Source organism: Balaenoptera borealis (assembly GCF_965194805.1).
Source record: "Balaenoptera borealis genome assembly, chromosome: 4".
NCBI lineage: Eukaryota > Metazoa > Chordata > Mammalia > Artiodactyla > Balaenopteridae > Balaenoptera > Balaenoptera borealis.
The window spans coordinates 28131915-28149731 of NC_138861.1; the positions used below are offsets into that span (position 1 = coordinate 28131915).

Sequence of the window (17817 nt, forward strand, 5' to 3'; positions counted from 1 at the left end):
AGAGTGACCTGTGCTCACACACAGGCTTTTTGGAGGCGGCTGCAGCAGCCCCAGCATCTCATGCCCATCTCTGGGGTCCGCGCTGATCGCCGCGGCTCGCGCCAGTCTCTGGAGTTCATTTAGGCGGCGCTCTGAATCCCCTCTCCTTGCGCGCCGCGAAACAAAGAGGCAAGAAAAAGTCTCTTGCCTCTTCGGCAGCTGCAGACTTTTTCCCGGACTCCCTCCCGGCTAGCTGTGGTGCGCTAACCCCTTCAGGCTGTGTTCTCGCCGCCAACCCCAGTTCTCTCCCTGCGATCCGACCGAAGCCAGAGCCTCAGCTCCCAGCCCCGCCCGCCCCGGTGGCTGAGCAGACAAGCCTCTCGGGCTGGTGAGTGCTGGTCGGCACTGCTCCTCCGTGCGGGAACCTCTCCGCTTTGCCCTCCGCACCCCTGTGGCTGCGCTCTCCCCCGTGGCTCCGAAGCTTCCCCCCTCCGCCACCCGCAGTCTCTGCCTGGGAAGGGCCTTCCTAGTGCATGGAAATCTTTCCTCCTTCACAGCTCCCTCCCACTGGTGCAGGTGCCGTCCCTATTCTTTTGTCTCTGTTATTTCTTTTTTCTTTTGCCCTACCCAAGTACGGGGGGAGTTTCTTGCCTTTTTGGAGGTCGGATGTTTTCTGCCAGCATTCAGTGGGTGTTCTGTAGGAGCAGTTCCACGTGTAGATGTATTTCTACTGTATCTGTGGGAAGGAAGGTGAGCTCCGCATCTTACTCTTCCGCCATCTTCTCTCCTCCCCCCTGTATTTTTTTTTTACAGATTTTTTCCTGTAATTGATATCTAGTCTCATAGCGTTGTGGTCGGAAAAGATACTTGATATGATTTCAATTTTCTTAAATTCACCAAGGCTTGATTTGTGACCCAAGATATGATCTATCCTGGAGAATGTTCCACGAGCACCTGAGAAAAAGTGTATTCTGTTGTTCTTGGATGGAATGTCCTATAAATATCAATTAAGTCCATCTTGTTTAATGTATCATTTAAAGCTTGTGTTTCCTTATTTATTTTCATTTTGGATGATCTGTTCATTGGGGAAAGAGGGGTGCTAAGGTCCCCTACTATGATTGTGTTACTGTCGATTTCCCCTTTTATGGCTGTTAGCATTTGCCTTATGTATTGAGGTGCTCCTATGTTGGGTTCATAAATATGTACAATTGTTATATCTTCTTCTTGGATTGATCCCTTGATCATTATGTAGTGTCCTTCTTTGTCTCCTGTAATAGTCTTTATTTTAAAGTCTATTTTGTCTGATATGAGAATTGCTACTCTAGCTTTCTTTTGATTTCCATTTGCATGGAATATCTTATTCCATCCCCTAACTTTCAGTCTGTATGTGTCCCTAGGTCTGAAGTGGGTCTCTTGTAGACAGCATATATACCGGTCGTGTTTTCGGATCCATTCAGCCAGTCTATGTCTTTTGGTTGGAGCATTTAATCCATTTACACTTAAGGTAATTATTGATATGTATGTTCTTATTACCAGTTTCTTAATTGTTTTGGGTTTGTTATTGTAGGTCTTTTCCTTCTCTTGTGTTTCCTGCCTAGAGAAGTTCCTTTAGCATTTGTTGTAAAGCTGGTTTGGTGGTGCTGAATTCTCTTAGCTTTTGCTTGTCTGTAAAGGTTTTAATTTCTCTGTCGAATCTGAATGAGATCCTTGCTGGGTCGAGTAATCTTGGTTGTAGCTCTTCCCCTTTCATCACTTTAAATATGTCCTGCCAGTCCCTTCTGGCTTGCAGAGTTTCTGCTAAAGATCAGCTGTTAACCTTATGGGGATTCCCTTGTATGTTATTTGTTGTTTGTCCCTTGCTGCTTTTAATATTTTTTCTTTGTATTTAATTTTTGATAGTTTGATTAGTATATGTTTTGGCATGTTTCTCCTTGGTTTTATCTTGTATGGGACTCTCTGCACTTCGTGGACCTGATTAACGATTTCCTTTCCCATATTAGGGAAGTTTTCAACTATAATCTTTTCAAATATTTTCTCTGTCTCTTTCTGTTTCTCTTCTACTTCTGGGACCCCAATATTCAAATGTTGGTGCATTTAATGTTGTCCCAGAGGTGTCTCAGATTGTCCTCAATTCTTTTCATTCTTTTTTCTTCATTCTGCTCTGCAGTAGTCATTTCCACTATTTTATCGTCCAGGTCATTTATCCATTCTTCTGCCTCAGTTATTCTGCTATTGTTTCCTTCTAGAGAATTTTTAATTCCATTTATTGTGTTGTTCATCATTGTTTGTTTGCTCTTTAGTTCTTCTAGGTCCTCGTTAAACGTGTCTTGTCTATTCTCCATTCCAGTTCCAAGATTTGGGATCATCTTTACTATCATTACTCTGAATTCTTTTTCAGGTAGACTGCCTATTTCCTCTACATTTGTTTTGTCTGGTGGGTTTTTACCTTGCTCCTTCATCTGCTGTGTGTTTCTCTGTCTTCTCATTTGGCTTTGGGGACTGTGTTTGGGGTCTCCTTTTCGCAGGCTGCAGATTCGTAGTTCCCGTTGTTTTTGGTGTCTGCCCCCAGTGGCTAAGGTGGGTTCAGTGGGTTGTGTAGGCTTTCTGGTGGAGGGGACTGGTGCCTGTGTTCTGGTGGGTGTGTCTGGATCTTGTCTTTCTGGTGGACAGGTCCACATCCAGTGGTGTGTTTTGGGGTGTCTGTGACCTTATTATGATTTTAGGCAGCCTCTCTGCTAATGGGTGGACCTGCATTCCTGTCTTGCTAGTTGTTTGGCATGGGATGTCCAGCACTGGATCTTGCTGGTCTCTGAGTGGAGCTGGGTCTTAACGTTGAGACAGATATCTCTGGGAGAGCTTTCGCCATTTGATATTACAAGGTGCCGGAGGTCTCTGGTACACCAATGTCCTGAACTCGGCTCTCCCACCTCAGAGGCACAGGCTTGACCCACGGCCGGAGCACCAAGACCCTGTCAGCCACAAGGCTGGGGGTGAGGGCAAGAGGTAGCTTTGGTACATCTCAAAGACCACCAATGAGATTCCCTGACCATTTTCTCTCCAGAAGTGAAGAAAACAAAATTCAGTCTTTGGCTAGTCAGCCACTTTGGTAGCCAGCCTCCAATTATCCCCTAATTATCTCCCAGGCTTCATGTACCTGTGTGGCTCCTTGCACTTGAAAAGGGCTGACTGTTTAACCAATAAGAAATTGCAGAAATGACAAAGTGCAGCTTCCAAAGTTATAAAAGACATTGCAGCTTCTGCTTTGGTTTCTGCTAGATCACTCATCCTGGGGTAAGCCAGCTGCCATGTCATGAGGACACTCAAGCAGCCCTAAGGAGAGATCCATGTGGCAAGGAGCTGAGGCCTCTTACCTACAGCCGCATGAGTGAGTTATCTCAGAAGTCAAAAGATTTAATTTTATTTATTTTTGGTTGCGTTGGGTCTTCGTTGCTGCACAGGGTTTCTCTAGTTGTGTCAAGCAGGGGTTACTCATTGTTGTGGTGCACGGGCTTCTCCTTGCAGTGGTTTCTCTTGTTGTGGAGTATGGGCTCTAGGTGCATGGGCTTCAGTAGTTGTGTCATGCAGGCTCAATAGTTGTTGCTTGCAGGCTCTAGAGCACAGGCTCAGTAGTTGTGGCACACGGGCTTAGTTGCTCTGCGGCATGTGAGATCGTCAGCTGGTAAGTGTTTTATTGAACCCCTGTCCAGGGATTGAACCCCTGTCCCCTGCATTGGCAGGCAAATTCTTACCCACTGTGCCACCAGGGAAGTCCAGTGTGCTCTTTTTTAAACCTAGTCTGTTTTCATTGTTTTCTATCTTAACGATTCTGTATTAAATAAAAAAAATAATACTCCTTTCTACCCCTCCTCTTTGAGGATTATATATGAAGAAGTATGTCTTATTTATTAATCTCAAATTTTCACCTTACTTTTAAGAAGTAATCACAATGTCAAGTGTTTAATACCTTTCACTTCCACCTTGAAAAGCATGGATATTAACGTGCTAATATAATTACCTCCCCTAGTCTATCTTTTTTACTTTTTGTTATGTATAAAAAACAGCTAAAAACATACATGGTTTGTAAGGAAATGACAAGTTTCAGAAAATTCAGAATCTGAATACACTCTATACATAGCTTCTAGATAAAGACACAGAAAATTACCAGATACTCAGAGGCCCCCTGGTCCCATTCTAGTGACTCCTCTTAAGGTTTAATATTGTTCTGGTATCTAACAAAAAGATCACTTTACCTGTATCTTGTATTTTATATAAATGTTATGGCACAGTAAAATCACTTTTGGATTGGGCTTTTTTATTTTATGTTGTTTGTGAATATGCCTATATGGTTGCCTGTTGTTGTGATCATGCATTGCCACTGTTGCATAGGATTCCATAGTGTAAATATTTAACTATTAATTAATTTATTCCAATATGTATTACAATATGAGTGATTTTCAGTTTGTGTCTATTGAGAATAGCACTGGTATATAAATTCTAGAACTTGAGCTTTGTTGGTGTGTGTGTAAATTATTGTTCAGTATACATGTAGTAGTAAAATTTTTGAGTCATAGCTTTCATGTGTTTATCTTTTTAGATATTTCTAAACATATTCAAAACATTTGTATGATTTTTCATCCTCAGCAGCAGTGAATGAGATTCAAGGATTATACACATTCTTGTCAAACTTGATAATACCTGTCATTTTCATTTGAACTTTCTGGTTGGTGAGTGATAATTCCAGGTATCACTTTTTTGCATTTGATTGACTACTAAGAAGCCAAGCATCTTTTGATATGTTTACTCAACATTCTGTACTCTCTTTTTTGAAATATCTTTTGGTATATTTTCCCCATTTTTGCTATTACATTATCTTCTTATTGAAGACTTCTTTTTTTTTAACATCTGAAGACTTCTTATTTAGGAGTTTTTAATATATGCTTGATATGAGTTCTTCTCTCTGTCTCTCCTTCTCTTTCTTTAGATGAGTGTCAGTTTTTAATGTTAATAACATCTAATTTGTCATTTTCCTCTTTATTTATTTAGTCTTATTTCTTTTTATTTATGTAGTCTTCTTATCTGTAGAAGAACACATTATTTATTCTAAACCACAAATATGTTTTCATTTCTTCAATAAATCCAATTATTAAGCTTTAAATTTAAGTTACCTTTGTAACCTAAATATGTTGTATCATAGTGAGTATTAATTTTTCTATGACAGCTGAAAGGTTACATTTATTCAGAAAATGTTGTATTCAGCTTTCTTTTCATTTGCTCCTACTTCTCATTGATTCACAGAGGTAAACATCACTTCATCCATGGATCTGACTTTTCTCTGATTTCTCGTGGTCATTCTCACTAATTCGTCTTGCCTCCTGAAATCTTTAGCAATCCCATTATTCCACAGAAGCAAAAACCTTCCTTGGGACTTTTTCCTCAGAAGATTGATTATTCCCACATTTTAAATGGGAGATTGCAATAAGTTAGGAGAAAATGCCACAAGGGCCTCCTTTTTTTTTCACATCTTGTATCAGCCTCTGCTTGCACTCTCTGTTCAAAGATTTTTGTACAACACATTGATGGAAGATGCCAGTTGTTTCTCTCCTTGGGACAAAAGACAGATTAATTACCTGACAAATAAAATAAAGACAGTGTCTTGCTCTGTTCAAATGTTGGACAGGATTGCGTGCAACCTAATTTAAAAGTTTCAGGTGACTGAACCTTAAGAGTCCTAAGCTTTAATCCATACTTGCACCATGCACAGCACCCAACAGGACTGCTTTACATAACCCCATGAGACCTTTGTGTGCCAGTGGAACAGATAAAAATATAAAACTGTTGCTGTCGTTTTGTGTCATAAAAATGATTTTTTGTCTCATTTATGTTTTTCTAAAATCCAAAAACGTGTCAGGCTAAAATATTGGAATTTCAAATAAGGTAAAATCTAAGACCCTTCAAATTTCTTTCCAGTTTTGTTGATGATGGGATGCCGTCAGAGATATGACTTCATTAAACACAATAGGTAAGATTCCTTCATGGGCCTGATTGGGGAATACGAAAATAATCCCCAGAAAAATCTGGACATTTTCTAGTTCTCTAGTATTGGTTAAGATGGTAGAAAGGGCCCTTCATTGTCCTATATGTGAATGCAGATCAATTGTGAGAGGTGGGGATAAAACAAGCAGCCTAAATATCCTTTACGTTTGTTGTACTACTAGTAGAAAGAGGAAGGGCCAACATGTCACCATGATTGATATAGCAAATAAGCTGCTTGAAACTACACAGAAATGTACCTGCTTGTATTTTCTGTGCAGTTATCCTCTCTTTTGGTGTGCCCTGATACCTCCCTCAACTTACGTACCAATTCCAGTAGCATTAAGCAGAAATCCAAAGAAATCTATTCTTTGGAATTATGAGGAAGGGAAGAGTCGAAAATTTTATAGCATGCTCTATACAAGTATACACGTCACCATCCTTATCTATGTCATGCCATGCATGAAGGGTCAGTAGGTTCAGGGGATTCTGGAAGCACCAAGGTCTGTGGGGTTAATCGCAGCTGCATTCATGGGCAGTAAAAGAGCAGGGCCTTATCTTAGTCACTTTCTCAATGCTAGTAGCTACAAAAAGAAGAGGACAGCAGACATCTTAGGGAGAAGAGCCAACATTAAATGAAATGTCCTAATTACTCTAGGCAACCTCTCATGATAGCCTCCCATAGCTCCTCAAATCCCTACATACTTGCACAAGGGATAGTGTAATATTACTGGAGCGTGTGACTGCAGATTAACATTATTTTTGTTGAAAAAAATAAAAATAGGTTCAAGTGATAGGGTTTGAAAAGGGTTCACAGTGTGAGGGAAACTATTGTAACAATGTGGACAGAACCCTTTGGATGGATTCATCATGTGTTTGTTTATGTTTTTGTTTTTTTTATGCTGCTTCAGAATCTGTAGTAGAGATTGGTGTGTCCCATGATGCATTCCCGCTTCTTGTAAGTTTTAGATGGAATAACCCATTAGGAAGAAGTGCACATAAGGAAGATTAGTGAGTCAAACTCCTCTGCCCTCTGTCAGCAGTGGGTGCAAAGGGATTTAGACCAAGTGCTTTCATCCTTTGGCGTGCAAAGTTTTCACTATATGAATGATGTTTTGTTTGTTTGCAGGTCAGGAGCCTTGGTCTCAATATCCCTGTTTAAAAGGTGTTATCACGTGTCTGCCAGAAAGAATTGCTGATGATACTGGAAAACATTGAGAGTTATCCTTAACAATAAAGGGTTTTGTAGCAGCACGGATGGACCTAGAGATTGTTATACTGAGTGAAGCAAGTCAGACACAGAAAGACAGATATCATATGATATTGCTTATATGACGAATCTAAAAAAGAAAAAAAAGGTACAAATGAACTTATTTACACAACAGAAATAGAGTCATGGATATAGAAAACAAACGTATGGTTACCAGGGGATAAGTGGGGAAGGGATAAATTGGGAGACTGGGACTGACATATACACACTACTATATATAAAATAGGTAAGTATTGATAAGGACCTGCTTTATAGCACAGGGAACTCTACTCAATGGTCTGTACTGACGTTTATGGGAAAAGAATCTTAAAAAAGAAACAAGGGTTTTGGGGTTATATAATAAATATAAATGTGCAAACCTTTAACATGAACGGAAAAATCAGTTAACTCTGTGGTCCCTGTTATGGTGTAAACATTTTGTACCTCTAATTTAAAAATTTTGGAACCCAGCTCCCATGTTGATGGTATTAGGAGGTGGGGCTTTTGGGAGGTGATTAGGTCATGAGGCCAGAGACCTCAAACATGGAATTAGTGACCTAATAAATGTAGCACACAGAAGATCTTATGCCCATTACATGATTTCATTGCCGAGCGAGAAGACCCACATTATGAACCAGAAATTGGTCCCTCACCAGACACTAAGTCAGCTGGCAACTTGTTCTTTTTTTAAAAAAATTTTAAAAATTAATTAATTAATTAATTAATTTTTTGGCTGCGTTGGGTCTTTGTTGTGGTGCGCGGGCTTCTCATTGGGTGGCTTCTCTTGTTGCGGAGCACAGGCTCTAGGCGTGCGGGTTTCAGTAGTTGTGGCACACGGGCTCAGTAGTTGTGTCCTGTGGGCTCTAGAGCACAGGCCCAGTATTTGTGTTGCACGGGCTTAGTTGTTCCATGGCACGTGGGATCTTCCCGGACCAGGACTCAAACCCGTGTCCCCTTTATTGGTAGGCAGATTCGTAACCCCTGCACCACCAGGGAAGCCCCTGGTAACTTGTTCTTGAACTTTTCAGCCTCAGCAATTATGAGAAAACAAAAATATTCTGTTGTTTATAAAATACCAAGTCTCTTGTATTTTGCTTTAGCAGTCAAAGAGCTGGCTGAGGAGAAATATCTGTGAGCTTGAAGACATATCAAGAGAAACCTTTAAATCTCAAAAGAAAAGAGAAAATGGGCAGGAAAGGAATCAACAGAACAGAGTAATCAATAATTGTGGAACAATGAAAAATGCTGTGACCTATACGTAACGGGTATAGCAGGAGGAGAATAAAGATAACGAAGAAAAGAAAATATTTTTTAAAAATGACCGAGAATCTTCCCAAATGAATGTCTGACACTAAATCCACAACATCCAAACTTAGAGGAACATATGAATAGTAAAGAAAACTGACCAATATCTCTCAGGAACATCAATGCAAAAATCCTCAACAAAATATTAACAAATCAAATCCAACAATATTTTGAGAGAATTTTATATCATGAATGAGAGGGAATAATCCCAGGTATGCAAGGTTGGTTCAACATTCTAAAATCAAATAATTATATCCATCATATCAACACCCTAAAGACAATCATTAGCATATCAATACATTCAGAAGACCTTCAAAAAAATCTAACACCCATTCTTCATAAAAACTCTCAGTTAAAGAAATAGACTGGCACTTTCTCAAGTTGATAACAAAGATCTACAGGAAACTTATATCTTACATCATGATTAATGGTCAAAAACATGAAGCTTTTCCACTAAGTTCAGGTAAAAACAAGGATGTCCCCTTTCATGACTCCTTTTCCATATTTTACTCCAAGTCCTTGCTAATGCAATAAGGCACAAAAATAAATAAAACAAATACAGATTGGGTAGAAAAAAATGAAAGCAGCCTAAATAAAATATGGACCAATATACTTTATGGACACCTCACCAAAGAAAGTAGACACTATGCATATAAGTATACAGAAGAATAATCCAGATTACATGCTGCCATGAAAAAGCAATTTAAAAATACAATTACATACCACTATGTAACACTTAGAATGGCTAAAATGTGAACAATGACAAGAACAAATTCTGTAGGGGATGTGGAACAATAGAAAATGTCATTTGTTATTGGTGGAAATGAAAAATAATACAGCTACTTTGGTAGTCTGAGTGACACTTGCTATAATATTGAACATTCCCTTAGTGTACAATCCGGCAAGTGTTCTCATGGATATTTACTGAAAGTAGTTTAAAACATACTTCCAGTCGAAAACCTGCATATGGATATTTATAGCACCTAATTCAATATTGCCAAAATGTGAATGAAACTAAGGTGTCCTCCAATAGGTGAATGAAATGATATAGTATTAATATATTCTGGGAATGGAATAATATTGGGCACTAAAAAAGTAAGCTATCAAGCCATAAAAATATATGGGAATTCTTTTTTTTCTTTTGACATATAGGTGATTTTCTTTATTTTGTAATTTAAATTTTATTGGAGTATAGTTGATTTACAATGTTGTGTTCATTTCAGCTGCACAGCAAGTGATTCAGTTACACATATGCATATATTCATTCTTTTTCAGATTCTTTTCTGATAAGGGTACTCCCAGAATATTGAGTAGAGTTCCCTGTACTATACAGTAGGTCCTTGTTGCTTATCTATGTTATATATAGTAGTATTCGTATGTTTACCCCAAGTTCCTGATTTATCCCTACCCCCCACCTTTCGCCTTTGGTAACCATAAGTTTGTTTTCCAAGTCTGTGAGTCTGCCTCTGTTTCGTAAGTTAGTTCATTTGTATCAATTTTTAGGTTCCACCTAGAAGTGATATCATACAATATTTGTCTTACTCTGTCTGACTTACTTCACTTAGTACAATCATCTCTAGGTCCATCCATGTTACTGCAATTGGCATTATTTTCTTCTATTTTATGGCTGAGTCATATTCCATTATATATATGTACCACATATTCTTTACCTATATTCATATGTTGATGGACATTTTGGTTGCTTCCATGTCTTCGCTATTGTAAAGAGTGTTGCAGTGAACATTGGGGAAGATGTGTCTTTTCAATTTATGCTTTCCTCCAGATATGCACACAGGAGTGAACTTGCTGGATCATCTGGTAGCTCTATTTTATTTCATTTCATTTCAATTTCATTTTTTTGGAGTATAGTTGAGTTACAATGTTGTGTTACTATCTGCTGCACAGCAGAGTGAAGGAGTTTTACATATATCCAATCTTTTTTGGATTCCTTTCCCATACAGGTCATTACAGAGTATTGAGTAAAGTTCCCTGGGCTATACAGTAGGCCCTTATTTGTTATCTCTTTTATATATAGTGGTGTGTATATGTCAATCCCAATTTCCAATTTATCCCTCCCGCCTCCCCTTGCTCTGGTAACCTCCATTCTGTGTTCCATAGTGGCTGTTACCGATTGGCATTGCCACCAATAGCGTAGTGTTGGTGGCACAGTGGTTAAGAATCTGCCTGCCAGTGCAGGGGACACAGGTTCGAGCCCTGGCCCGGGAAGATCCCACATGCCACAGAGCAACTAAGCCCGTGAGCCACAACTACTGAGTCTGCGCTCTAGAGCCCACGAGCCACAACTACTGAGCTCACGTGCCACAACTACTGAAACCTGTGTGCCTAGAGCCTGTGCTCCACAAAAAGAGAAGCCACCACAAAGAAAAGGCTGCGTACCCCAACGATGAGTAGCCCCCGCTTGCTGCAACTAGAGAAAAGCCGCGCGCAGCAAGGAAGACCCAACGCAGATTAAAAAAAATAATAATAAGTAGTAGGTTTCTGTTTTTCCCACACCATCTGAAGCATTTCGTGTTTGCAGACATTGTGATGATGGCTATTCTGAGTGGTTCCAGGTGATACTTCTTTGTACATCTGATTTGCATTTGTCTAACAGAAAGCAATGGTGAGCATCTTCATATGTGCTTTCTTTTTTTCTTTTTTGAACAGTGTGAGTAAAATTTACCCCTTGAAAATGGTTATTGAAAGTTTGCATTGTTTTGAAGTCTATTTCGATTACCTACCCTAAGACGTTTTTTGAGGGCTGTTGTCATTTACAGCTCCCCAGGCATTGTGAATATGAAGTGCCTATAAGGTCCAGTTTTTAGAGTTGTTGTTATGGGAAACAGAAGGCGGCAGGATTTCTACTGTCCCTATCTGGTTACTGACAAAACCTTAGACGTAGGGAAAGTCCTGTTCCTGGGTTTTAAATTGCCTGGGTTTTAATTGAGTGGAATGTGCCTGACCAAACATGTAAGGGCTTCTGTCCCATTCCTTCTTCCCCCTTGCCCTTCATCCCCCGAACAAACACAAACCCCTGCAAAATCACCTGTTGAGGGTGCTGTCTTGCAGAGTGGGATGACCCTAATGAAGGAGTCTGGAGGTCGGAACACAAACACCAGGATACGTTGAGACCAGGTGATTTTCCAAGTGTCATCCAGCCCAGAGAGTCCACCATCCTTTGGGTGTCAGAGGGTTGGTTTAGTAGTATGAGGGCACACTTAGATCTGGAGATTGTGATCCCATGCAGAGGGGACCAGGTACTACAGGTTCAAGGGGGGTGAATTAGCTAGCGTATCCTCCCGAGGTCCTCAGGCCCACAACCGTCCAGCCTTGGGACCAAATTGGGTCTGTGTCCAGGGATGTGACACTAGCACGTTCACCGCGACTAAATGAATTTAGTGGTCATTTTTCTCTTCTGTAATTTAATTTCAAATTTATAATGGAGTATAGTTGATTTACCATGCTGTGTTCATTTTTGATGTACACCAACATGACTCATTTATACAGAGATGACTATATATTCATTTTAGAATTATTTTCCCATTGAGGTTACTAAAGGGTGTTGAGAAGAGTTCCAAGTGCTCTACAGCAGGTCCATGTTGATTACAAGTTTTCTCCCTGTAAATATGTATATACTAACTCCAACCTCATGATTTATGCCGCCAACACACCTTTCCAGTTTGGTAACCATAAGTTTGTGTTCTAAGTCTGGGACTCTGTTTCTGTGTTGTAGGATAGTAGCTTTGTATCAATTTTTAGATTCCACTGTTAAGTAATATCTTATGATATTTATCATTGTCTGATTTATGACACTTAGTATGAATGTATCTAGGTCCTTCCAAGTGGCTGCAAATGGCCTTATTTCATTCATTACATGGCTGAGTAATATTCCATTGTACATATGCACCATAATTTCCTTATCCATTCTTCCTCCCAAGGACTTTTATGTAGCTTCCAAGTAGAGGCTCTTGTAAACAGGGCTGCATAAAGGTTGGAGTGCCTGGGTCCCGTTAATTTATGTTTTTTCCAAGATACAGGCCCAGGAGTGGAAGTGCCATATGCTCTGAAGCTCTGTTTTTTAGATTTTTAAGGAATCACCATCCACTTCTCCAGAGTGGCTGTTAGCAATTTACATTCCCACCATCAGCTTGTCAGCGTTCCCTTTTCTGCATGCCCTGTCCTGCATTTCAGGTTTTACACTTTGCGAGGTTGGCCATTCTGACTGGTGCGAAGTGATAGCTCTTTGTAGTATTGATTTGCATTGCCCGCCTGTTTTGTTGGCCAAAAAGGGAGTAAGGGTTTTTCCTGAATACATTAAGGAATAACGCATACGGTTTGTTTGGCCAACTGCATCATTGGCGATGTTCAGCAGCTTTGCATGTGCTTTAATGGCGAGTGCAAACTACCTCTTGAAATCCCTTTCCTGCAATTCTGCCTTGCTTACAAGTCGTTTTCGAACACTTGGCTGAAGAAATGACTCCATTAGAGGTGTCAATTACAACCCTGCATGTCTGTGAATTGCAGTGCCCCTGAGCACCAGTTTTCAACTTGTTGTTTAGGGAAGCAGCCACAAAGGGGCAGGATTTCTACAGACCTATTCCGGTTACTGGGGCACCTGAAGGATAGGGAAATTCTTCTTCCAGATTAGGAAACTAGAGTGGCATATGCCTGTCAAAACATCTAGGGCTTGTGTCTCATTCCATCCCCCCATTCCCCTTCGTCACCCGGAAAATTCCAAGCTGTGCAAAACCGGCTGTTGAGTGTGCTGCCTTCTCAAAGTGGGGAGACTCTAAGGAAAGGAGCTGGAGGGTGGAACCCGAATACCAGGAGACGTGGAGATGAGGTGACTTTTCCAAACTCTTCCCGATCAGAAGGTGTACAATCCTCCGGATGTGCCATGCATGTTTTAGTTGTAGGAAGGGTCCCCTGCACCTGGAGATATGGGACCCATGGAATGAGGATCAGGCAGTATTACTCTAAAAGGGCTAAACTTGCTGTTCCATTCTCTCCAAGCTTCTCAGATCCACGAGTGTAGAGCGTTAGGTCCCATCCAGCTGTGTGTCTAGATGTGGTCAGTCCAGGTTGCATCACAGCCCCTGAACAAATTTTGTAAGAATATCTCTCTATCTCAATGTCTTTTTTTTGTTTTTGTTATTTAACTTTATAATGGGATATAGCTGATTTTCAATACTGTGTTTCTTGCTGCTCTACATCTATCCACTTGACTCACATAAAGAGAGATATCAATAAATTCTTTTACAGATTCTTACCAGTCTTATATATTCTTTTCCACTGACAAAAGTGTGCTGAGTCCAGTTCTTTCAGCTATACAGTACGTCTTGTCGATTACTTATTTTGTTTATGGAACATTATCTGTGTGAACTGCAACAACCTCCTGGTTTATGCATCACCCGACCCCACCTTTCTCCCTTAGCAGCTATAAGTGTGTTTTCTAAATGTGTAACTCTGTTCTGTTTTGTAATTCAGTTTATGGGAAGCAATTTTTACATTCCCCCTATAAGTGATATCTTACGATAAGTTTCTTTTTCTGTGTGACTTATTTCACTTAGAATCATCGTACCTAAATCCACTCATTATGCTGCTACTAGCCTTATGACATTGACTTCATGGCTGAGTGATATTCCATTGTACATAAGTACCACAACTTCTTTATCCATTTTTCACTTTCCTGGGATATTTAAGGTGTACCGAAGTCGAAGTTCTTGTAACCAGAGCAGCTCTAAAGTTTGGGGTGCCCGTGTCTTGTTGATTTTTAGTTTTCCCAATTTATACGCCCATGAATGGAAGTGCCCTATGCTCTCTAGCTGTGTTTTTTAGATGTTTTAGGACACACCATACACTTCTCCAGAGTGGCTGTGGGCAATTTACATCCCACACAACAGGGTAACAAGGCTCCCTTTTGTCCATGGCTTGTCCTGCATTTCTGGTTTTTACAGTTTTATCATCATGGCCCTTTTGACCAATGCGAAGTGAGAGTTCTTTGTAGTGTTGATTTGCATTTCCCGCTTGCTTGGTTGGCCAAAAAGGGCGTATCCTTTTTTTCCTGAATATACGCATACGCTCTTTTTGGCCAACAGCATCATTGTCAAAGATTTGCCGCTTTTCATGTGCTTTAAAGGCGATTTGAATCTACCTCCTGAAATCTGTTTCCTGCAATTCTGCCTTGCTTTCAAACCCTCTTCGTTGCCTTCCCTCAATATATTTTTGGACGATACTTCTCAATAATAACTCTGCAGGTTTGTGAATTTCAGTGCCCCTGAGCTCCATTTTTCAACTTGCTTTTTTGCGAGCTGGCCGCAAAACCGCAGGATTGCTTCAGGCTCTATTCTGGTTCCAGGGCGCAGGCTGAGCCTGTGCTTAATTCTTCTTCCTGATGGGAAATTAGAGTGACATGTGCCTGCCCCAACACCTAGAGCTGGTCTCTCATTGGTTCCCCCTCTTCCCTTTCAGCCTGCGGACAAATCGCAAACTGTACGAAACCGGAGGTTAGAGGTGCTGATTCTCCAGGTGGGGAGATTGTCAGTACAGCGGCTGGAATGGCGAGCCCGTGCACCAGGAGATGGAAAACGAGGTGCGTGTTAGAAACCTTTCCCGATCACACGGTGTACCATCCTCTGGGTTTCCCATGCATGTTTTCGCTGCAGGAAGAGTCCCTTAAACCTGGAGATTTGGGACCCATGGAATGGGTGTCGCGCAGTATTACTTTAAAGGGTCTGCATTTGCTCACCCAGGTTCACCACTCCTCTCATCCCCAAGGGTATCCGTCCTTATGTCTCATCCATCTGTGGGTCTAGATGTGGTCAATCCAGGTTGCATCACAGCCCCTGAACGAATTTTGTAAGAATGTCGCTCTCTTTCAGTGTCTTTGTTTTTTTTTTTTTTTTGTAATTTATTTTTTTAATGGGGTTTAGCTGGTTTTCACTGCTGTGTTTACGCCGATTTACACCCACATGTTTCACTTACAGAGAGATATAAATACATAGGTTTTAAGATTCTTACTAGTCAGATATATTCTTCTGCGGTGAATAGGGGGTGTTGAGTCCAGTTCATGAAGCAACAGGTAGGTCTTGTCTATTACAGAGTTGGTTCATGGAGCGGTATCTGTGCTAATTTCAAACCCGTGTTTTATGCATCTCCCCACCTCACCTTTCCCCTTAAGCAGCCATAATGTGTTTGCTAAATGTGTGACTCTGTTCTGTTTTGCAATTCAGTTCATGTCTAGCGATTTTTACATTCCCTCTGTAAGTGACGTCTTATGATATATTTCTTTTTCTGTGTGACTTACTTCACTTAGAATCATCGTACCTGAATCCACTCATTATGCTGCTACTAGCCTTATGACATTGATTTTATGGCTGAGTGATATTCCATTGTACATAAGTACCACAACTTCTTTATCCATTTTTCTCGTTCCTGGGATATGTAAGGTGTTCCGAAGTCGAGGTTCTTGTAAACAGAGCAGCCCTAAACTTGGGGTTTTGTGTCCTGTCGATTTTTGGTTTTCCGAGTATATACGCCCATGACTGAAAGTGCCATATGCTCCGTAGCTCTGTTTTTTAGATATTTTAGGAAACACTATACACTTCTCCATAGTGGTCATTGGCATTTCACATCCCTCTCACCCAAGTAACAAGGCTCCCTTTTCTCTATGGCCTGTCCTGCATTTCTGTGCTATATACTTTTCCAGGAAGTCCCTTTTGACCGATTCGAAGTGAGACTTCTTTGTAGTGCTGATTTGCATTTCCTGCTTGCTTGGTTGGCCAAAAAGGGCGTATGCGCTTTTTCCTGAGTATATTCAGGAAAAAGCGCATACGCCCTTTTTAGCCAACTGCATCATTGTTGACGTTCTGCCGCTTTCCATGTGCTTTAATGACGAGTCGAATCTACCTCCTGAAAACTGTTTCCTGCAATTCTGCTTTGCTTTGAAATCCTCTTTGTTGCCTTACCTCAATATATTTTTGGAGAATGCTTATCATTTATAACCCTGAAGTTTTGTGAATTGCAGTGCCCCTGAGCTCCATTTATCAACTCGCTTTTTTGGGAGCTGGCCGCATACCGCAGGACTGCTTCAGGTCCTACTCTGGTTCCGGGGGCAGGCTAAGCCTTTGGTTAATTCTTTTTCCTGATTGGAAATTAGAGTGACATGTGCCTGTCCGAACATCTAGGGCTTGTCTCTCATTGTTTCTCCTCCTTCCGTTTCATCCTCTGGACTAATTCCAAACTGTGCGCAACAGGATGTTGAAGGTGCTGATATCCCCAAGTGAGGAGATTGTTAGGAAAGAGGCTGGAGGGGTGAACCCGACAACCAGGAGATTGGGAGATGAGGTGCCTTTTCCAAACTCTTCTCGATCAAACCTTGTACCATCTTCTGCGTGTCACAGGCATGTTTTAGCCTTAGGAAATGTCCCGTGCATGTATGGAGAACACCAGTGATTTTTACAAATCAGTGTCTCCCCGAACCCCAATCTTGAGAATTTTTAAGCTACGGGTACATGTATGTTCATTAAGGAACTTGGGCCATATGCAGAGTCCGAACTTTAGATGATTGAAGTCTTCAGGGTCAGAAGTGCTCACCATCAGCCTCCTTTAGGTTCCATTTTATCGGTAGTTGATAGATGATGTCGATATAGATATCTATTGTTTTTCAGATTATTTCCCCTTAGAGCTTATTACAAAATATTGAGTATATTTCCGTGTGCTATACAGTAGTTCCTTGTTGATGATATATTTTATACATAGCAGTGTGTATGTGTTAATCCGAAACTGTTAATTTATCCCTCCTCCCACGTTTCCCTTTTGGGAATAAAAACTTATAAGATTTTATACTTCTCAGAAATCCGGGAGCTGAAAGAGAGGTATCATTTTCAATGGAAAATCATTCAAAACAAGATTGAAACTTCAGCCAAGATTATTAGATGTACATCCTTGGAAAGAAATCACTGCATTTCTCTAATGTTGACCTGACAAATAAGACAAACCCCTCCACAGAACTTGCTTATAATAAAGTGATGGAAATATCAAATGGAATTGTTAGAAACATCTTATTTTACATGAGCCTTATACACTGCTCTATGTTAATTACAGTTTGGCTCACACACCTGTTCATGGAAGTTACAATGTTCTCAATTTCTGTTACTGATCCTCCAGAGTGGGCCCCAACAAGGGTCCCCCTGCCCAGTGTCATTGGAGCCAACAGATCGAGACTGAGTTTGGTTCAGAAGCAAAGGAAAACT

General features: G+C 40.6%; 1 protein-coding gene across 1 annotated transcript in view; it reads left to right on the forward strand.

The window, feature by feature from the left end:
- The window catches only part of LOC309628513 (uncharacterized protein), a gene marked incomplete at its 5' end in the record, with an annotated part of 107817 nt that overhangs the window by 35872 nt on the left and 54128 nt on the right, over positions 1-17817 (forward strand). Inside the window, one exon of the mRNA XM_082391606.1 lies at positions 15035-15155. Within this exon, the coding sequence (XP_082247732.1) occupies positions 15035-15155 (121 nt within the window). The remainder of the gene's footprint in view (positions 1-15034; positions 15156-17817) is intronic.